The 22,929-nt window shown below is 41.2% G+C and overlaps 1 protein-coding gene across 1 annotated transcript; it reads left to right on the top strand.

The window, feature by feature from the left end:
• Positions 1 to 685: 685 nt before the first annotated feature.
• LOC307128028 (uncharacterized protein) lies at positions 686 to 8,978 on the top strand. Its single transcript, XM_079819565.1, has 3 exons — positions 686 to 838; positions 5,192 to 5,308; positions 6,569 to 8,978. The coding sequence occupies exons 2-3, from the start codon at positions 5,251 to 5,253 to the stop codon at positions 7,591 to 7,593; spliced, it is 1,083 nt and encodes a 360-aa protein (XP_079675691.1). The 5' UTR covers positions 686 to 838; positions 5,192 to 5,250; the 3' UTR covers positions 7,594 to 8,978.
• Positions 8,979 to 22,929: the final 13,951 nt, after the last annotated feature.

The following is a 22,929-nucleotide window of genomic DNA, read 5'->3' as shown; positions in this document are numbered from 1 at the left end:
CAGAACGTAGCCTATCATTGGAGGTTTGGCATATGGTTGTATTTTGGTACTGTCATGACGTTTTTTAAACGTCGTATTCCAACGTGCAGATTACGTTATTTTAACACCAGAATAAAACGTCTAACAAAAGTTGTAGTTTGGTAGTAGACAAACGTAATATTTACGTTTTTTTGACTACTTAAAGAAAACGTACCAGGTTGGTATTTTTACAACGTTTTTGAAACGTTTTATTTTGGTTACATTATTTTTCTTTTTAAAAAAACGTTTTTAAAACGTCTTTAAAACATTGTACTGCAATATTACCTAATTGCAACCAAAATACAACATTGTGAAACGTTGTAAAAACGTTTTGTGTTTGCTGGGAATGAGCCAAAAAAATGTGCTTTGTACGGTGACAAAATTTTGGTTGGCCCCACCAAATCTCACCAAGATTTTTTGAAAAGTTGGCAGCTCTGCTAGTCATCGAATCCTTGATTCAATTGAATTGTTCAAAAAGCCGATTCATTCAGTAAGGAAACACCTCTGTTTTGCTCACAGGCGCAATTACAGTGCTGTGGTTTTATTTTGAACTATTTTAGTTGGCGAAATAGATCAAAAACAGGCAGAAAATGTCTCCCCTTTGATATGGACTCTCCCAGTCACCCCTGTCATTCAGTGCGAAATGGACTATTCCCAAACAGGAGTTGGCGAAGTGACGGAGAAGAGGGCAGTCCATTTTTTACAGTCTGTGGTGCAGACGGAAAAGGAGATCGGCAGAAGATTGTATATAGTTTGTTGAGTAAAATAGTGTAAAAATCGGAGGAGTCCTTGTCGATTGTGCGTGTGCGTGCATCACACTGTAAGTAACCAGATAATTATTGAACATGCTCGGCCAATGCAAAGACAAACGCTGTTCTGCCTGTATCTGTATTTCATTTAATGTTACTTACGTTATTAGATTTTGCAGCTGTGACATAACTGTCATTCCATATTTATTTAAATGTCAGTTACTGTCAGTTTACGCATTGGACCCATACCCATTGGACAGTCCACACTTTGATTGATGTCTTTTGGACTAATGGTATTTGAGAACGGAAGATGATGAGCATTAACGGTGTTCCGTACAGAGCACATTGATATCAACTTGATTTCAACTGCGAAAATTGACATTTATCTGATCAATTGTGAGCTGTTTGTTTATTTTAACTTAAGAAAACATAATTTAAATGAATATTAAAGGTGAATACTTTTTTTATTTGGTTAAAATAAAAGTTAGGCATGGCATGTGAGTTAAGCATGTGAAACATTGGGGAATAATATTACCATATCTTTCTGAAAACAAAGAGGGGCAAACAATTTGCATTGATAAAAAAAAAATAAACATGATAAACTAATGTGTAAACCAGTCGCGTAGGCAGAGTTTTATTTTTGGTCGAGCCTGGGCAAAAGTGAGCGGGAACTTTCACACTTGTCACTGTCAAGATAAACCAAAACTAGCTACTTCCTGTCCACATACAAAACATGAGCAACGGTTACAACAGACGTTAGACACTTTATTTCCACTTTTCGAATATTTTCTTCATTTTTTTTAATTGAAAATAAAATGCGTTCTCTCCCGCATTAATGCAAGTTTTTAAAAGTCATTTTTATAGAATTATAAAATATGCAAATTATAGGCTAAGTGAATAGGTAAACACACTTCATGAACTCCCAGGCATGAGCCGCGCGGCCTACATGAGACAGCCTGACACCTAATTGCCTAACACAGCTTTCAATCAAACTCGTCAAGCTGACCTCACTCTTAAGCATCTGCCCAGGCCTGAGGCGCTCATGAACCCACGTAAACAATTTATAGGGACCTTAGAATAGATTCTTCCTCCTACTTTGCCCAGATGTCTTGCAACACTAAATGGACCCAAAGAGAAGCAATGCTCAATTTTCCTTTAAATATCCTTGAAGTTAAAACAGGATACATACAAGTAGTCTGGGAGGCAGCAGGCGTTTGATGACAAATAGAAGTGTAGGTAATCTGAGGATGAGTCATGACAATAGGCACAGTGGCGGGAGCTGTTAAATGGTGGAGAAAAAGTTACAATTTACAAAGTAATAGAAGGGGACTGGGTAGTGGCTGAAATGGTATAATTTGCCAGAGGCAGGGAGGGATGTAGTCGTGACGGTTGGGATTTTAGGACGTTTTAGTGGGGGATCCTCCAAAGTGTACCAACTGATCAGTGTTTACCCTGAGATTTTTTTTCCATTGTCATCTAAAAGGTCAATGCTTTTCCCATCTACCTTTATTACAGTGAATGGGCCAACATAATCAGGATCTAGTTTTCCACCCTTTCTCTGCTGCCTTCTGATGTTTTGCCTGATTACTCTGTCCCCAACCTGCATGACACTGGGCTTTCCCAGTTTTTTTAGTTTGAACCCATGCCAAGTTTTCCTCAATTTTAAACGCCAAGTTTAATATAATTTACTTACCTCATAAATGCACTAACCTCATATGTGTGTGGTACCTCACATGGATACCTAGCCTCATGACCAAAAAGTAAAAAATAAGGGGACAAGTTTGTGGTCAGCTGTTTTTTGGTTCGCAGACTAAACATTGCTGCATCCAAATAATCAGACCTTGTGTTTAGACTTTTTTCAACCAGCTTGCTCAATGTTCTGTAAAAGAAAAGAGAGAGAAAAAAAAACATGGGTCACCTAGCAGTCATACACCAATATTTTTATGGTAGACAATTAAATTATTACATGGTTTCTTTCCTCTGAATTGTTCCATTAAGCCTCTCCACCAATCAATTCGTTTGTGGATGAAATGGAGCACATAAACTCAGCTTGATGCCAAGCATTTGGCACACGCCTGTAAAACACATCTCATTTTTAGTTGAGCAATAAGAAAATGTATGTTTTTTGTTAAATTATTATACTCCAACAACTCTGCAAGCATCACAAGTATTACAAAAGGATAATCAAAAAGGTATAAAACCAACCTTGTTGACAAATTCAGTGCCTTGGTCCGTTAAAATCCTTTTAGGTGCACAAAATTTATTAAAGAGCTGGACAATGCAGTTTATCACCTCCTCCACGCTTTTGAATTTCAGTGGGAAAGCCTCACACCTCTTTGTAAAATAATCTACCATAACGCATGTATTGGTAGTCATCTTTTGTTGTTGCAAGTTTTCCCACTACCTCCCATGGCTCTGCCACCTGATAAACAATATGTTCAAGATGCATAGTTGCTACAAATCAAGCATTTTTTCTTCTTTCTTCTTTAAAAAAACACATACCTTACCACAATAGGGGTGTATTCAGTTTTTTTTTTTTTTTTTCCTCTGGCAAACACCACAGTGTGTTTCCTAAAATATGTTTGGACTTTCAGTTGATGGTTAATGAAATCTATGAACACATGAATGAGAATTTGTGCAAGTGCACTTACCCATTTATTAATGTCCACAGACATATCTTGTTTATTTTCCCTGATAGACTATTTGATTTTACTTTAAACTATTTCCATAACAGGCTGAAATATTAGGATGCCCCCAATATGACATTTAAAATCGATCTCCAAGCTGCATTGGGTAATGTTAACATCTTTTATGTGGACCTTTTATTGGGATCTTACAATGATGCATGCAGGAAGACCAGCAGAAACAACTGCAAGCAAGTTTAAAAAAAAAAAGATTGGGGATAATATTAAATATTAATAATGATCATCACCTACATCATACAAGTATGACTTTGTTTAATAGTAGACATGGAAATACAGTTTTAAAATGTGTACTAATCAAAAGGCATCTTTACACAGAAAACGCAGCACAGAAACCGATTCTGAAGCGGCATAACGTCACAAAAATGTGCATTTACACAGAGCGTTTAATGCTTCTCTGAAGTAACATAAATGCATTTACACAGGAATGAAAATCGCAGGAAACAATGCTTTGAACATTACAACAGTTTTAACAAAGTGTTATAAATTAATTAAAAATAATGAAATATATAAAAATAAAAAAATACAGAATTTTTAAAAATAAAAACATGCAGGTTGTCTTACCTTACACCTCTCCGCAAAATGAATATAATTCCGATCTTCAATTCCCAATTCCCTTCAATTTATTTACCTATTACAGCTTCTGTTTGTAAATCCAGCTTTCAGGTCAAGCCGTTGTGCATATCCTGTATTGAACTCGTGAAGTTTGTGTTGTCCTACGTGAAATGTGCAGCGCGCGCGTCGTGCATCCACGCACTGGCAGTGTTTTTTTCACGCAGCTGACGTTGTGCAAATCTGGCATTGAAATCGCGAAGACGGTGGATGTTTTCCTCTGTTAGATGTGCTGCAGGGAGCCCTGCGCGCGCCTGATTCCCCGCTGACTCAAACACACGTGCATATAACATGTTGTATGTTAAACGCTCTGCAACGCACCCCCGTCCCAAGGAAGGCTGAACAGAGCAAGTACCCCTGACCTGCAATCCGGATGAAAATAACAGCGTTTCCTTGGCATCGCGGCAACAACACTCCAGCCTAACTATACCACAACAGCGCCGCGATACAAAATGGCCTCACCCCCCCTTATTTAATATTCTCGGAGGAGGGGTTTATGTAAATATTGAGCCTGGTGATGTCACCAACCCTGGAGGAATGTGTGTAGTCGCCTACTGGCCGTTTGCTGTAGTTCTTAGAAACTGATTTCTTTAAAAGCAAATATCTCCCTTTGCTTTAAACTTTGAACGTTGTAACTTTGCAGATGTTGTTTATGCTCAAGCAGCAACATTACACGTTAGCTAAAGTTAGAATAGTGAAATCGTGGTTTACCACCCCTTTAAAAGAAACAAAATTGGACAATATAGTGTAAAGTGAAAATAGTACAGTAGGTGGCAGTAATGCAACAAATTGGATGCAAACTGCTGTAAAACTCCAAAGAAGAAGAAACGGCACATGACAAAGGGTTCCTATTTCTTGTGCATGGCAAACCATTTTAGAGTGTAGATGAATTAGAACTTAAAGATAGTTAAAACTCAAATAATTTAATTGTTTCTAAACGACTATTTGAACAAACATTTGCACCTGGATTATTTGAGAGTGGTTTTAAGTGTGATGATCATCTGCTAAATGAGCAGCAGCGACCACAATTCACACCTTCAGTCAGTGAAGCCGCTCCCACAGCCGTTCATGAGATTTTAAATGCTGGGGAATATTCCCATCTTCCCACAGGAGAAGCAGCGAGCAGGAGGAATTACTTCAGGAGAAACTACTGACATACTTTTGTAAAGATGGAGTTTAAGGAAGAACCCTGCAGAATGAGAGATGATGATACAGAGGAACAAACAGGTTGGTGTTTTCCTTCCTTTTTTTAATGATTGATGAGGGACATTAAGATGAAAACTGACATAGAACAATACATCTAATACTAGATACTAGTATTAAAGGGATAGTTCATCCAAAAACAAAAAGCCTGTCATCATTTACTTCTACCAAACTGTTGATGGCCCCTATTGACTTTCTACAGCAGGGGTCTCAAAATCACTTTACCTGGGGGCCGCTGGAGGTAGACTCTGGGTCAGGCTGGGCCGCATCAAGTATTACTCATAAAAAGTGTTTCAAGTAGCAAAAAGTAGCACAACTGATCCAATCTTCTCAATCTTTATTATTAACAGTTCTTCAACATGAATGTTTCTTATGAACATGAACTGTTCCTCTGAATTTGAACTAAATATAGCCTATAGAAATTAATCATGTAATATGAAATCATGAATGATTTTAATTTTATTTTAAATAATAGACTAATTCACAGCAAGGCCGTAACCAGGTCAAACAGAACAGTGAGCGAAATTCTAGGTCTAATTCTAGTTGGGAAATAATCTTTTTTGGACTATTTGTAAACAATATTTGCATTAATTTGCGTCAAATTACTAGTCCCGGTATTCTTCGCATGAGTGAGTGAATAAATACATAGATCCGCAATTTACTTACGGATTCCCTAGTGGTCTGGTGGTAGAATTTTTGTCAATCGCGTCAAAGGTTTTGTGTTCTAATCCGCTCTCATAGTTTTTCTTCATTAAAATCAAAGATGTTCATCAATGATTGTATAATAAGACCATGGATACGTTTGCATTTTGTTTTGTGATTTCACCAGAAAGAATAGAGTCTCTGTCCGCAACGGCATTAAGTGATAGATTGACGCGCTCCTCTGTGTGTGAAGACTGAGCAGTGTGCACGAGCCAAAAGAGAACGTTAAACCGTTAAAATGTAAAAAAAAAAATCATCCTGCGGGCCGCAAGTGGCCTGTGGGCCGTGAGTTTGAGACCCCTGTTCTACAGTATGTTTTTCCCTTCCTATGGAGGTCAATGGGGCTCCATCAACTGATTGGTTACCCATTTTTAAAAATATCATCTTTTGGGTTTAGCAGAAGAAAGAAACTCATACAGGTTTGGAACAATTTGAAGGTGAGTAAATGATGACAGCTTTTACATTTTTGTGTGAAATATCCCTTTAAACTAGATTTGTGCGAAATTGAGATTGAACAATATTTCTTTTTGTTTCTCATTTGTCCTTTTATTGAATGATGAAACTTTAATATGCTGATTTTAGACCTGGTGGGCATCAATGAAGACAAACAGCAAAAACCTCATCATTCCACAAATGAAGATGGAAATTCAGTCGTTTCAAAGACTGAAAAGAGTTTCACACAAAAACAAGCTGGAAAAAATGGAGTCAAAGGATCCTTCACCTGCTCTGAGTGTGGAAAAAGTTTCGCATATAAATCAGACCTTAAGAGACACATGAGAATTCACACTGGAGAGAGGCCCTTCACATGCACTCAGTGTGGGAACAGTTTCATTTACAAAGGACACCTAAATCAACACATGAGAATTCACACTGGTGAAAAACCGTTCACGTGCACTCAGTGTGGAAACAGTTTCAGGTGCAAAAACACCTTAAATGTGCACATGAGAGTTCACACGGGAGAAAAACTGTTCACATGCACTCAGTGTGGAAAGAGTTTCACATATAAATCAAACCTTAAAGGACACATGAGAATTCACACTGGGGAAAAACCGTTCCCATGCACTCAGTGTGGAATGAGCTTCAGGTGCAAAGACATCCTCGATGATCATCTGCGTCGTCACTCTGGAGTGAAATCGTTCAGCTGTGATCAGTGTGATAAAACATTTGTTGCGACATCAAACTTAAGATCACACCTTAAAACTCATGCTGGTGTGAAGCCTCATGTTTGTTCTTTTTGTGAAAAGAGTTTTTCAGAACGGCAACTTTTAAAACGGCATGAGCGTATTCACACTGGTGTGAGACCTTATATGTGCTTTGACTGTGGGAAGACCTTCTCTAGATCTGGTGAATTAATATCACACCAGAGAACTCATACTGGAGAGAAACCGTACAAGTGCTCGCACTGTGGGAAGAGTTTTGCTCATTTAGGAGCCATGAAAATTCATGAGAGAATTCATACAGGAGAGAAGCCGTACACGTGCTCTTCATGCGGGAAGACTTTCACCCAATTATCTAGTCTACAAACTCATAAGAAAAAGCAGTTGTGTAAGAGAGCATGTTCAGAACCAGGAGTGGCCAATATACCGGTAGACAGTATAAATTCATAGAAATTTGTCAACCATGTGACTGGAAAACTGGAAGTGAGGAAAACAAAGTAAATTGACATCTGAAATCTCTCTTGTGAAACTAGGATCCCCACCCAAGAGTCAATCACTTTAATTTACATTTCATTCCCTTCACCGTCATCTCTCCTCTCCACACATTGAGATGACCTGAAATTCAGCGAGTGAAAATATATCAATGCTAAACTTATTCCAGTCTCTAACACACACACACTGGCGAGTAAAATTGAAGCATTTATTAGCCAATGGCTAATGATGGATATTATTTAGTCGCCCAGAGTGAAGATTTACTCGCACATGCAAGTGATTTAGGGTTGAGATAGGGAGAGGTTGCAACAATTTTTTCATTTTCTTCAGTTTCTCAGAGACTGTTTTTATTGGAAGTATGATATGATAATACACATACAATTTATACTTGAATAGACAAAGTCAGATGTTGCAACTGACCCCATAAGAGGTGACGGATGCAACATTCATTAAAATGTAATAATAATTCCTTTAACATCATATTGCAATTTCTTTATTTTTATTTATACACAGACAGGGTCTTCAAGTTAAATTAACTGTATAAAAGTGAAGAGAAAAAAAAGCTATTTCCAAGTAACAACCATGTTTTGGTTAATTACCTACATTGTGGCCTAGTCTGACAGTATTTACTTAAAAAAGGGGATATACCTGCTGGCTATTGACAGATGTAATTAGTAGTTAGTAATTAATTACTTTTTAGAGCTACTTATACAATTCTGGTTATGTAGCTTCTGGTTGTGTCATAGGGGACGGTTGCAACCCTACACTGACAGCCATGATACAACTTGCTACGCTAGCTTGACACAATAGCCTTAACACATGGTAGCTATGTCTTTTAGAAGCTAAGAAAACTGATTAAATTGATATAATGCTTCTTGCAATAAGTTTATTGAGTATGACAAAAACTAAAAAAATACTTTTTTACTTAACACTTGAACCACCACAGGGTAAAATGTACACATGGCTGTTTTTCCAATGCACATGACAGGTTTTCAATAAAATATCCAAGGCTCCCAGTCATTGACTTTTACTAAAATTGTGTTTTTTACAATCCCCTGTTGTTAAAAATTGTTTAGATAAAACCAGATAAAAAACGGGGCAGCGGGTCAAATTGACCCCTATATTATTCCTTTATTTTTGCGCTGTATCAGTCACACAAAGCACATTCAAATGAAGCCTTTTTATAAAAGTTCAAATTTTGGATTAATTATACATTTTTGTTTTGCAATTTTTGTTGTGTATTGTTTGCTAGCTGTGCTGCTATATATTCACGTCCTCCCGTTTCCTGAAAAATAATATTTCCGATCTGATGTAATGAATAAAATTATTTTCATGATTACCCCATTTATTGGTGGTGTTCTCTTATTCAAATTATAAATTATATAACTATACAAATGAATAATTAATTAATGAGGTCAAACTGTGCACTTGAATTTGATGTTGTACATGTCTCACAGTGTATGTCATCCTTTGTCATACATCCTATGCAGTGCGGTGGATTATTATTGCTCTATTGTCTATTTAGGGTATTTTAGTAATTGAAATAACATGGGTTATCTTAATATGTGATTATTGACATTTTATTATAATTTTACACCACCCAAATATGTATTTATTTCCTTCTAATTCTCGTTGTCATTGCAGACTGATTTAGCCTATATTCTCCAAAAAGTGATTAGTGTAGCCTGCTTAAAATAGCATAAAACAACAGGACAAAAACATACTTGACTAAAAATAATAATTTCATGACTCTATATATCACTTTGTAAAGACAGTGGCATAATACAGTGACATGTTTTTTAGCCGTATCAAAACAGTAATCATCTGCCTGTGTAAATTATACCCGCTGGCGGTTTTAGGTATACAACGACCCCTGGCGGTTCTAGTGTTAATGCCATTTTATTATAATATTACACTACCCAAATATGTATTTAATTCCTTCTAATTCTCATTGTCATTGCAGGCTGATTTAGCCATTCACCAAAAAGTGATTAGTGTAGCTGCTTAAAATAGCATAAAACAACAGGGCAAAAACATAGTTGATGACTAAAATGAATCCTTTCATGACACTATACATTACTTTGTGAAGACAGTGGCATAATAGTGACATATTAAATTTTTTAGCCTTATCAAATCATCTGCATGGGTACATTTGACCTTTTATGTATACAGCGACCCCTGGCGGTTCTAGTGGAATGTCACATGTGGCTTGTCACATGAGGGGCTATATGAGCATATCCAGTATGAATATCATCACTCTAGCTAATTCCTGATTGAAGGAATAAGCAATATTGTAACTGCCCCACGTTTCAACTGTCCCCACTCTCCCCCTAAACTATGGAATTTTAATTCACTAACACACACTAGATTTTAGCTAACATGATATCCGTGCTAATCGTACCTGTGAATGTGTAAGTTGGATGTTGAGTCCTCTGATAAAGAAAGAGTCTTCATAGCTTCATTAATCAGCATTGAGATCGTGATTAATAAATTATGCCGAGTTCACACTGCCCGATTTAAGGCCCTGATTTTGACTTGCCCACAGGTTTTGCGAAATCGCTGACAAGTGCCCGAAATCATAGGTAAATCGGTGCTTGTGCGCGCGAGTGACAATCACACCGTGTGAATGATCAAAGACACGATGCCCGTGAGATATTTGGCATGCTAATGCGCAGATGAATTAATCGCTTCATGACAGCGTAAACTTTATTTGATTTATTCATGCCAGAGAGTCACAAGTCAAATCTACTTGTCTGTTGGATGTCAAACATTTACAAGTAAAAATTGAGTATTTATTTAGATTTTACTTAATATTCTTGAGTTCTCTTTTTTTTATACAATTTGGCAAAAGATGCATGGTTTCCTGTTTTATTTGCTTGGCCATAAAATCATTCTTTATAGTGTAGATGATATTTGACATTTAATATACATTTGTATTGGTTAAACCACCTTTAATGTACTAAGCACACTCAACTGGACACATTTGTCTAACTTTCAAGTCATGTGAGTGTTCAAATGAGTGTTTTTACTCTTTAGCAGTGTTACGACCCCTAAGATGGTCAATTAAAGGGGTACAAAGGGAGTAACACTAACGGAAGAGAATTCCACTTCTGCAGGCATACAACAAAACCAGTTGCGATGTAAAGGCACAGTGACGACAGTTAACGAAATTGCCAAAAGCAATTAAATAATAATAATAACAATAATAATAATAACAAAATAAGAACAGCTGGCAAACAAAAATCACAAAAAGACAAAGTGAGAGGGTTGGAGAAGGAACGTGGGCAGCTTCCAAATAAATGAAATAAACAAAACACAATACTAACTTACGGGCCAGTCTCTAACCTAACTACCAAAAGAAAGTATGAAACAAAATAACATCTTCACGTCTCAGACGCCTACCTGACCTACACTAACTACCCAAAACATAGAAATACAACGAGTGGAACTCGCCCCTAATCTAGTGTGTCTAATACAGAGTAAACCCTACATGTGCACAGTGTATATCGCGCAACATTCTAACCTGTCCCTTTCTCCAACCTCGTACATATAATGCCATACCAGAGGTAGAACCGATGGAGACGAGACAGGGGACATACAAAATCATTACACATGGGCAGTCACACAAAACAACATTTCACGCGGATTGGGCCTCGCGAGTGGCGTCTTCTCTCCACTTTTATGCCACGGGCACCGGCTGTTTGGAGAGCTTGTCGGAGACGTCCCAGGAACACGGGATCAGGTGAGCATCGCGGGCCAGTAGGACGGGACTAAAAAAGTGAAAGTAAGAAAGACTCGGGAAGAGAAGAAAAGAACCAACACAAGAATGTAACAAGCAGCTACTAAATAAACTGGATCTGTGACCTTTCTGAAACATCCCAGTGCCAGTTTATTTAGCGGCCACCAAAAAGTAGCTTTGTGGACACTGCCATTATAGAAGCTATTTCATATTTAATATATTTTCTTATTAATTAAACCAGCAGCAGCAGCAAAAAGGACAAGCCAATAGGCACTGTACAAAGCTTTAATTAAACAAGAACACATTGTTACAACATCACACATTCGGAACTAGAACATAGAACAACATCAAGTTAAAAAAAATAAATAAAAAAAATAAAACCAAACTATTTTGAGGGGAACTTTTCGGGGACACACCCCCCCAAGGTTTATCCCCTGGCCGGCACCACTTCACCGGGCTCGGTCCATCCTGGAAAGAACAAGAAAGCCAAAGAGTCAGTGAACACCCCTACACATCACAAACGGTTAAACTGACAAGAAAATAAACTTACCAATGTGGACTCTCTTGACTCTTGGCCTTCTTCCATCCCGGGAGGGTGATGGGCTGGCTGCCCCTTTGGCCAAAAGGTGGCCCTGGCTCTCCGGTTTCCCCGGGGTCCCGGCACGGGGCTCAGCTTCTTCCTCCGCTTCCTTCTCGAGGGAGCGAAGAGCCGATAGGAGTCTGCCCGTGACCAGGGTGTTCTCCTCCTCAACAGGAAGTAGCAGCGGATCACGTCTCTGAGGTCACCGCTCAGTGTGTCCATCTGCCTGTTGAGCTCCGCCACCTGAGCCTGGAGCTTTCAGCAGTGGGGGTTATGGCCTCTTCCTCCTCCTCCTCATTCTCCTCCTTTTCTTCCCCATCCTCCTCCTCTTGGCCACGAGACTCATTGAGATCCAGGGTCGAGGCCATAGGTACGGCCGGTTCGCTCGCCGGCACTTCGGGCGAGGTTGTGCAGGATCTTACTCCTCTTCAGAGCCTGCAGGGTCTTTTGACGGGCCGCCACCGTCAGCTCCGTATGGCTCTTCAGGTGGCGGTCCATGCGGTTGGTTGTCTTACCGCAGGCGAGCACAGGGCAGGTGCCCTCGCGAATGTTCACCCTCCCGGATGAAATGGAAAGCAGCAGCTTGCGTTCCTCTTGGTTTTTGACCCCATGGGTCACCATCAGGTGGTGGCTCAGCTGATGGCAGCCACAAAGGCACATCGGGCAGTCTTGAAAAGACATTGTAAATAAAAAATAAATAATAATAATTAAATGTACTGCAATGAGTGTGAGAAGAAATGCAAATGTAGGTGACAAAGCAACTGTGTTACAATTAAATCTGCGATGACCGACAGTAGAGCCCGACCGATATATCGGCGGACCTATATTGTCGGCCGATATTAGGCATTTTCCAAACTATCTCTATTTATGATGGCCGATAAATGAATATTTAAAAAAAAAAATAAATAAACGGACGAAACACCGCTCAACCACATTATGAGTGTTGGCATTTCATAGTTCCTCCTCTTCTTCCTCATCCTCCTCCTCTTCCCCATCCTCTTCCTCCTCCTCCAGGCCACGAGACTCATTGAGATCCAGGGTCGAGGCCATAGGTACGGCCGGTTCGCTCACCTGCATTTCGGGCGAGGTTGTGCAGGATCTTACTCCTCTTCAGAGCCTGCAGGGTCTTTTGCCGGGGCGCCACCGTCAGCTCCGTATGGCTCTTCAGGTGGCGGTCCATGCGGTTGGTTGTCTTACCGCAGGCGAGCACAGGGCAGGTGCCCTCGCGAACGTTCACCCTCCCGGACGAAATGGAAAGCAGCAGCTTGCGTTCCTCTTGGTTTTTGACCCCATGGGTCACCATCAGGTGGTGGCTCAGCTGATGGCAGCCACAAAGGCACATCGGGCAGTCTTGACATTGTAAATAAAAAAATTAAATAAAAAAAATAAATGTACTGCAATGAGTGTGTGAAGAAATGCAAATGTAGGTGACAAAGCAACTGTGTTACAATTACATCTGCGATGACCGACAGTAGAGCCCGACCGATATATCGGCGGACCGATATTGTCTACCGATATTGTCTGCCGATATTAGGCATTTTCCAAACTATCTCTATTTATGATGGCCGATAAATGAATATTTAAAAAAAAATAAAAATAAACGGACGAAACACCGCTCAACCACATTATGAGTGTTGGCGTTTCATAGTTTGTCCACTAGAGGGCGCTCTACAACGTGCAGATTGGCATCACAGCTGATCCAGCCAGAGTCATGCCGCGCCGCAAACATTCACAACAGATCATCCGTGAAGTGCATGGTAAGGTGACAACTGTCACGAGTAAACTTATAGCTTATAGTACAGCTTCTTCCTCCACTTCCTTCTTGAGGGAGCGAAGAGCCGATAGGAGTCTGCCCGTGACCAGGGTGTTCTCCTCCTCAACAGGAAGTAGCAGCGGATCACGTCTCTGAGGTCACCGCTCAGTGTGTCCATCTGCCTGTTGAGCTCCGCCACCTGAGCCTGCAGCTTTCAGCAGTGGGGGTTATGGCCTCTTCCTACTCCTCCTCATCCTCCTCCTCCTTTTCTTCCTCATCCTCCTCCTCTTCCCCATCCTCCTCCTCTTGGCCATGAGACTCATTGAGATCCAGGGTCGAGGCCATAGGTACGGCCGGTTCGCTCGCCGGCATTTCGGGCGAGGTTTTGCAGGATCTTACTCCTCTTCAGATCCTGCAGGGTCTTTTGCCGGGCCGCCACCGTCAGCTCCGTATGGCTCTTCAGGTGACGGTCCATGCGGTTGGTTGTCTTACCGCAGGCGAGCACAGGGCAGGTGCCCTCGCGAATGTTCACCCTCCCGGACGAAATGGAAAGCAGCAGCTTGCGTTCCTTTTGGTTTTTGACCCCATGGGTCACCATCAGGTGGTGGCTCAGCTGATGGCAGCCACAAAGGCACATCGGGCAGTCTTGAAAAGACATTCTAAATAAAAATAAAAAATAAAATAATTAAATGTACTGCAATGAGTGTGTGAAGAAATGCAAATGTAGGTGACAAAGCAACTGTGTTACAATTACATCTGCGATGACCGACAGTAGAGCCCGACCGATATATCGGCGGACCGATATTGTCGGCCGATATTAGGCATTTTCCAAACGATCTCTATTTATGATGGCCGATAAATGAATATTTAAAAAAAAAAAAAATAAACGGACGAAACACCGCTCAACCACATTATGAGTGTTGGCGTTTCATAGTTCCTCTTCTTCTTCCTCATCCTCCTCCTCTTCCCCATCCTCTTCCTCCTACTCCAGGCCACGAGACTCATTGAGATCCAGGGTCGAGGCCATAGGTACGGCCGGTTCGCTCGCCTGCATTTCGGGCGAGGTTGTGCAGGATCTTACTCCTCTTCAGAGCCTGCAGGGTCTTTTGCCGGGCCGCCACCGTCAGCTCTGTATGGCTCTTCAGGTGGCGGTCCATGCGGTTTGTTGTCTTACCGCAGGCGAGCACAGGGCAGGTGCCCTCACGAATGTTCACCCTCCCGGACGAAATGGAAAGCAGCAGCTTGCGTTCCTCTTGGTTTTTGACCCCATGGGTCACCATCAGGTGGTGGCTCAGCTGATGGCAGCCACAAAGGCACATCGGGCAGTCTTGAAAAGACATTGTAAATCAAATAAAAAATAAAATAATTAAATGTACTGCAATGAGTGTGTGAAGAAATGCAAATGTAGGTGACAAAGCAACTGTGTTACAATTACATCTGCGATGACCGACAGTAGGGCCCGACCGATATATCGGCGGGCCGATATTGTCGGCCGATATTAGGCATTTTCCAAACTATCGGTATTTATGATGGCCGATAAATGAATATTTTAAAAAAATAAAAATAAACGGACGAAACACCGCTCAACCACATTATGAGTGTTGGCGTTTCATAGTTTGTCCACCAGAGGGCGCTCTACAACGTGCAGATTGGCATCACAGCTGATCCAGCCAGAGTCATGCCGCGCCGCAAACATTCACAACAGATCATCCGTGAAGTGCATGGTAAGGTGACAACTGTCACGAGTAAACTTATAGCTTATTGTACAGCTTCTTCCTCCACTTCCTTCTTGAGGGAGCGAAGAGCCGATAGGAGTCTGCCCGTGACCAGGGTGTTCTCCTCCTCAACAGGAAGTAGCAGCGGATCACGTCTCTGAGGTCACCGCTCAGTGTGTCCATCTGCCTGTTGAGCTCCGCCACCTGAGCCTGGAGCTTTCAGCAGTGGGGGTTATGGCCTCTTCCTCCTCCTCCTCATCCTCCTCCTTTTCTTCCTCATCCTCCTCCTCTTCCCCATCCTCCTCCTCCTGGCCACGAGACTCATTGAGATCCAGGGTCGAGGCCATAGGTACGGCCGGTTCGCTCACCGGCATTTCGGGCGAGGTTGTGCAGGATCTTACTCCTCTTCAGAGCCTGCAGGGTCTTTTGCCGGACCGCCACCGTCAGCTCCGTATGGCTCTTCAGGTGGCGGTCCATGCGGTTGGTTGTCTTACCGCAGGCGAGCACAGGGCAGGTGCCCTCACGAATGTTCACCCTACCGGACGAAATGGAAAGCAGCAGCTTGCGTTCCTCTTGGTTCTTGACCCCATGGGTCACCATCAGGTGGTGGCTCAGCTGATGGCAGCCACAAAGGCACATCGGGCAGTCTTGAAAAGACATTGTAAATCAAATAAAAAATAAAATAATTAAATGTACTGCAATGAGTGTGTGAAGAAATGCAAATGTAGGTTAAAAAGCAACTGTGTTACAATTACATCTGCGATGACCGACAGTAGGGCCCGACCGATATATCGGCGGGCCGATATTGTCGGCCGATATTAGGCATTTTCCAAACTATCGGTATTTATGATGGCAGATAAATGAATATTTCAAAAAAATAAAAATAAACGGACGAAACACCGCTCAACCACATTATGAGTGTTGGCGTTTCATAGTTTGTCCACCAGAGGGCGCTCTACAACGTGCAGATTGGCATCACAGCTGATCCAGCCAGAGTCATGCTGCGCCGCAAACATTCACAACAGATCATCCGTGAAGTGCATGGTAAGGTGACAACTGTCACGAGTAAACTTATAGCTTATAGTACAGCTTCTTCCTCCACTTCCTTCTTGAGGGAGCGAAGAGCCGATAGGAGTCTGCCCGTGACCAGGGTGTTCTCCTCCTCAACAGGAAGTAGCAGCGGATCACGTCTCTGAGGTCACCGCTCAGTGTGTCCATCTGCCTGTTGAGCTCCGCCACCTGAGCCTGGAGCTTTCAGCAGTGGGGGTTATGGCCTCTTCCTCCTCCTCCTCATCCTCCTCCTTTTCTTCCTCATCCTCCTCCTCTTCCCCATCCTCCTCCTCCTGGCCACGAGACTCATTGAGATCCAGGGTCGAGGCCATAGGTACGGCCGGTTCGCTCACCGGCATTTCAGGCGAGGTTGTGCAGGATCTTACTCCTCTTCAGAGCCTGCAGGGTCTTTTGCCGGACCGCCACCGTCAGCTCCGTATGGCTCTTCAGGTGGCGGTCCATGCGGTTGGTTGTCTTACCGCAGGCGAGCACAGGGCAGGTGCCCTCACGAATGTTCACCCTCCCGGACGAAATGGAAAGCAGCAGCTTGCGTTCCTCTTGGTTCTTGACCCCATGGGTCACCATCAGGTGGTGGCTCAGCTGATGGCAGCCACAAAGGCACATCGGGCAGTCTTGAAAAGACATTGTAAATCAAATCAAATAATGAAATGTACTGCAATGAGTGTGTGAAGAAATGCAAATGTAGGTGACAAAGCAACTGTGTTACAATTACATCTGCGATGACCGAGAGCTAGAGCTAGAATGAGAGAGCTAGATACAGGGCAGCGGGAGGTTCAGGAAGGAGTTATAGACCAGAATATCAGTATTTGAATAGATATATTTATAATTATATCAAACAGAAACAAAGCACAAACATTTGCTTGACCAGCCGCAGAAGTAGCACATTGCAAAATTATTTATTTACCTTAAAGGTCCCATGGCATGAAATTTTCATTTTATGAGGTTTTTCATAATTAATATGAGTTCCCCTAGCCTGAATATTGTCCCCAAGTGGATAGAAATGTTGATCGGTGTAAACCCAAGTTCTGGCTGTCTTTCTCTGCCTTTGAGAAAATGACAGGCCAGACGAGCCAATCCTGAAGTCTCTTGGTTTGACGTCCAAGCAGGAACGGTTACCTCCCTTTCCTCCGCCCAGAGAATCTGGCACGCCCATGCAAGCGCTCGAGAGATCATTGCTTGTGAACGAGTGAACGCTGGCAGTTTCTCAGTGTTTGGATGTACAAATGAAAACAGAAGTCTTTTTTCAGTTCCTTCTGATCTGTGATCAGTGATTTCTTATGTGTAGCTAATTATTTATTATTCGTGCACACACTGCGGCTTCTCTCTCTCCCGACAGAACGGTGTTTTCGTGTTTTCTATCTTGTGAGTCAGTGTTTTTGTACGTCCTCGTCGCGTCTATCTGTTCTACAATGTGCATACAGTCGTTTCTGCTCAACATCAGCAGAGTAACATCTTTAGAGATAAACCTCACACACGCCGAGGCTCGGGCTGCACTGACTCGGCCTTCAACATCCCCGACCCCCAGTACTGCATCTGGCCCACAGCGGAGGCACCAAACGCGGCGCGAGATTAAGCAGAAGGGGGGTAAGCGTGAGGGTATCTGGGCTAGGCTAGCCAGCTATTCCCACAATAAACTTGATTACATTCGATTACTGCTGTTGTGTCTTTGTTTGCGCTGTGTACTCAATGCGCGTCATTGACGCTTTCCATATGATAGGAACATATCTAAAAATAATGGTATTATCAACACTTACTCGTAACTCGTTCATCTCGACAGCTGTAATGGTACTTTGCATGTGTTACAAAGTTGGTAATAATGATGAAGACGGACTCTGCGTGACTGGGACTCGTGTTTATTCAGAACTGTCAAATACAAACACAATAAACTCGCGCTGACTGACAGCGCTCTCATAACTCAGTAGTTACTATAAATAACTTTGTTTGCAATCGCTGAGCTCAGTCTCTGGTACATTAGTGATGTCCGGTTCGCGAACGATCTTTCTTTTGAACCGGTTCTTTTTAGTGAACCGAATCAGTTCACCAAATCGGACTGAATCGTTCTAAACAGTTCGCGTCTCCAGTCAGCGCTGATCCATAATTTACTAAAGTTACTAACTTTCTGACATGAGTGACAGCCCCTCCGACTAGAAATAGACTAATAACCTGAAGTATATGCTGTAACTAAAACAGTTCACTGAACTGAGACTGACAGAACCGATGTGAAGTGAACTCCGGTCCATCCATCTCTCTGGCAGCAGCTCGTGCCTGCTCGTGGCTCGTAGACCTCGTTAAACCACGCCCCCTCCGCTCATATCAAATGCAAAGATGTCAGCCAATCACAACAGTGGGCGTTTTTACTGAAGTCTCACAGCAGACACGCCTCTTGTAACAGGGCCTTCAGCCACAGGGCAAACAGCAGTATAGAAAAAATGCCTTTTATTTCTAAATTATGACATTTTATGATGTAAAAATCATACTAACAATATAAGTACACCTCAGGAAACATTATAAAATAATAGAAAAATGCCATGTCATGGGACCTTTAAACTCTCTTTGCAGAACACAATCCTTGCTCCCTGTATCTCCCCAACCATTTCCTCCGCCATAATTTTTTTCCTCTCCTTTTCGCTGCAAATCAGCGCACATACTATTTGGACTGCAAACTCTCTGCAGTTTATCATTTTTTATAACAATTCCAGTCTTGCGCAAGAGCGGTCTGACGCACGCGCGATCTTGCGTTATTTACTTGTCACATCTTACGAGTGTTTGGTTGTGAAACTTCGTTTGCGCACCGGAGAGAGTTGTCAGTGATTCTTTCTATTGTAAAGTCATGCAGTGTGAAAGCTCTTGTCGCTGATTCATCGTGCAGTGTGAACACAGCAGCGACTGAATGCTAGCCCAGATAGTCATGCAGTGTGAAAAGAGCAGTGATCCGACCAGTTTGAAAATCGTGTAGTCAGAACTCTGCATTAGCTGAGTCTCAACCTGTCTGGAGAATGATTGACGGGTGTTATTTGCGCATGTACCAGCTCACGTACTCACGTGAGTCACGACTGGTGACATAAACAGGAACTACAATCAAGCAGCGCTTAATATAGCAACATTATGATGTCAAAATGCTAATTTATTATCCACCTGTTTCCGGGGGGCGCTGTAAAAAAGAACGTGGGTAAAACTTCCGGTGAGGCGGCGGAAGTAGTATACCAATGGTATTTTGTGTGCTAGTTAGTGAAGAGGCTAAGTGTTTTTCGGATCATTGGCAAGGTTTCAAAATGATCATTTTTACCATTTTTTTTTATCAGATGGTGCCACAAGGGTTAAGTGAAGGTTACTGTGAAGGAACATTTGCAACATGAATGACAGACACTCATTTCATTTCAGTTTAGTACATTTATCAGTTAATTAATAGTATCACAATACAATAATCAATACAAATTTTGTGTCCTTAATTGTCCTTTCTTACTTTACTGACCTTTCACAAAAGTGCTGCTGCATGACTACAACAGGGTCCTGACCCTAATACATGATCAACCTGCTGTCTGTACTTCACCTGTCACTGATTCTACACTTTTAACGATTTTCTTGTATTTTTACAGTACATTACTGGCAGCACGGTTGCCAGCAAGTAACTGTATTTTGATTTACAGTAACTACTGTAATTCAATTTACAGTACACATGAGCGGTACTGTAAATCTTCAAAACAGTATTTTACTGTATTTTTACATTGTTTTGCCATTTTAGTCTGCTTATGCTCTAATTAATTATACGGTATTGTACTGTAATATCTATATTGATTCATTACTGCTAAATATTACTATACTTTTCAAAATAATTACTAATAATGATAATATTGTATACAGTATGTACTTATTACAGTTTATAAATCTATAGCAAGTAATAATATTAAATATAAATATTTAATTTCCCAACTGGGATCAATAAAGTACTACTACTACTACTCCTATAATAATGCTAGAATACCTGCTAATCAAAAGACAATCCAAACAATGTTCTTTTCAAAAATATATTTTTTATTCAATCAATCAAACTATTAAAACCTTTTTATTTAAAAACATTGTATGTTAAGTAAATCAACAATGTACAACAATCAACACTGTAGGGGGTGTCAAGATGTCGTTGACGTCATCTTCCTTCACATAACTCAGATCTGAAACTTCTTCAACTCCAACAACCAAAAGCAAGCGCTCAACCAAAGCTTTCAATCGATCCTCATCCAGTGCTGCCATGACTGTGTCCACAATTGTTTCAGGCATTGTAACACCTGCAAAATTAGACACAAATAGAGTGATGAAGGGCAACCACTGAAACAGCACACAAATCATAAATTGGTAGTGGGTAGTAGTCAACTAGACTGTCTATGTCCACACAGATGTAGTCCCCCTGTAGAGTCAGATAATGAACACCAACATCAACCAGTAAAACAGACTGGTACTTCTCCACTATCAGGTGAATTCTGCTTTGATTGAGTAAAATCAATACAATTTTCCCAAACAAAATTGCACTGTCAATGTCTGCCACTGGCACAACTAGACCCTTAGAATATTTAGTATTCTTGTACACTACAGCAGACAACTCTGTAGTGTTTTTTTCTGTTCCCAGATAGCAAAAATCATCTGGCCCAGAGTTGGCCCAGACCATTCGTAAGTTCTGTGCTAGATCCGTGCATCGGACTTGGGCCGGTGTCTTTTGGCACAACGGGCCAATACCGGCACGGATCCGTTTTTACTCATCCGGACCAGCACTGGGCCAGCTCCGGACTAGATGTAAATTCCTTTATGGCGATTTGGCCCAAATGTGGGCCAGATCTGGTCCAGCTCTGGTCCAGTATCATTCCATACCTGGGCCAGCTCATTTTGTATGCATGCACGCACGCACACACACACACACACACACACACACACACACACACACACACACACACACACACACACACACACACACACACACACACACACACACACACACACACACACACACACACACACACACACACACACACACACAAAGTAGCATTCATATCTCCTTCAAGCATCTTCATCTCATATGCATGATGAAATATCTTATTGTTTTATGCTACTGATATTTTCTCTTAGGTTTCAACATGAAGCTCTTACAAAAAGTTAAAGTACTGATTTAGATGTAAAGATACTGTACTAAACACTTTTATTTAAAGTAAAATACCACCTGATAATGTTAGCGCTAAGTCAGCAGCCACTACTTCCCAGTAAACATACATTCAAAATAAAATCGGACAGAGTGAATGTCATATTCAAAGTCTTTATACCTTGATCCAACTTCCATTTATTAAGCATATTAAAACAAATCAATACACAAAACAATGCAACAGTGCCACTGTGCATCTTTTCTTTCATTTTGATCTTGCACAGGAACTCAAACCAAAGTTCATATAAACCTCATAAAGTCTCTACTTCTTGTGCTTACATAACATTCACAAAGCTTAAAACAGTGCTACACAAATAGTTAAACAATCTCAGAACTTTTCTCAATGTATATTTAAAATACATTTGAATGGTGACTCGTGCTGTGTAGTGACAAGTCTTGTGAATTTATTTGTCCCAACATTTTTTGTCTCGAGTAGAAAAGAGGCAGTGAAAGGTTGAAACAAAAAAGCAAACACCAAAAAAATCCCCCAAAAATTCATATTATGAACTGCAAACACACCAAGAACCAAACAAGATGGGTAGGAAATCCATGGAACTACAAGTCACTTCACACATGCCATCTAATTCCCATGAGGCATCTACAAACAAAAGACCAAGAAGAAAACTGTTCGTTTCGTTGAATTCCACTGAAGCAGCGTTCAGAGCAGGACTATTGATTGACTGTAAATAGAACTATTTAGCCGAAGTTGAGTTTTATTGTCTGTATTTAAGCTATTTTACAAAATCTAGTACAAATTATCCAATGACACTGATGTTTTTTTCTGTAAACTATTCTTTAGTTAAGTCGAGCGTGCTAGTGTGTGCCAGGGTCAGTCGAGATCCCACTGTCACTATCGGGGCTTCCTCGAGACCAACGGCCAGGGATTTTTTTGCCCACCCAAAGTGGGCCAACTGGGGCTTTGAGGTGCGGTCATGAACAAAGGCGAAGTTTTCCTGAGTCAGGAGACGGTCAAGACTGTTCATTTTCAATGTTTTCACATCAGGCTAACCTCGATATTTAAGACATTTAAAACAATTTTCCACTCAAAATACCAGTGTTCAGACACCAGCGAGTGACCATGACCAGAATAATGTTTTTTTTTTATCTGGTAATTTTAACATATTAAATGCAGTGAGGTTAGCCACTATTACTCGTTGTAATGTTATGCTGATGAAAAACAGTAATAGCTAAAAACACAAACTTCCACTATGCTTCTTCTATCTGAAATTTACCTCAGTTAATGCCTCTTTG

This window comes from Gobio gobio (assembly GCF_949357685.1).
Source record: "Gobio gobio genome assembly, chromosome: 6".
NCBI classification, from domain to species: Eukaryota; Metazoa; Chordata; class Actinopteri; order Cypriniformes; family Gobionidae; genus Gobio; species Gobio gobio.
This window is presented reverse-complemented; position numbering and strand designations above follow the sequence as displayed.

Coding starts and splice junctions, on each gene's coding strand:
- LOC307128028 (XM_079819565.1), top strand. CDS start 5,251: ATGGAGTTTAAGGAAGAACCCTGCAGAATGAGAGATGATGATACAGAG. Junction 5,309..6,568: donor TGATACAGAGGAACAAACAG/GTTGGTGTTTTC, acceptor TGCTGATTTTAG/ACCTGGTGGGCATCAATGAA.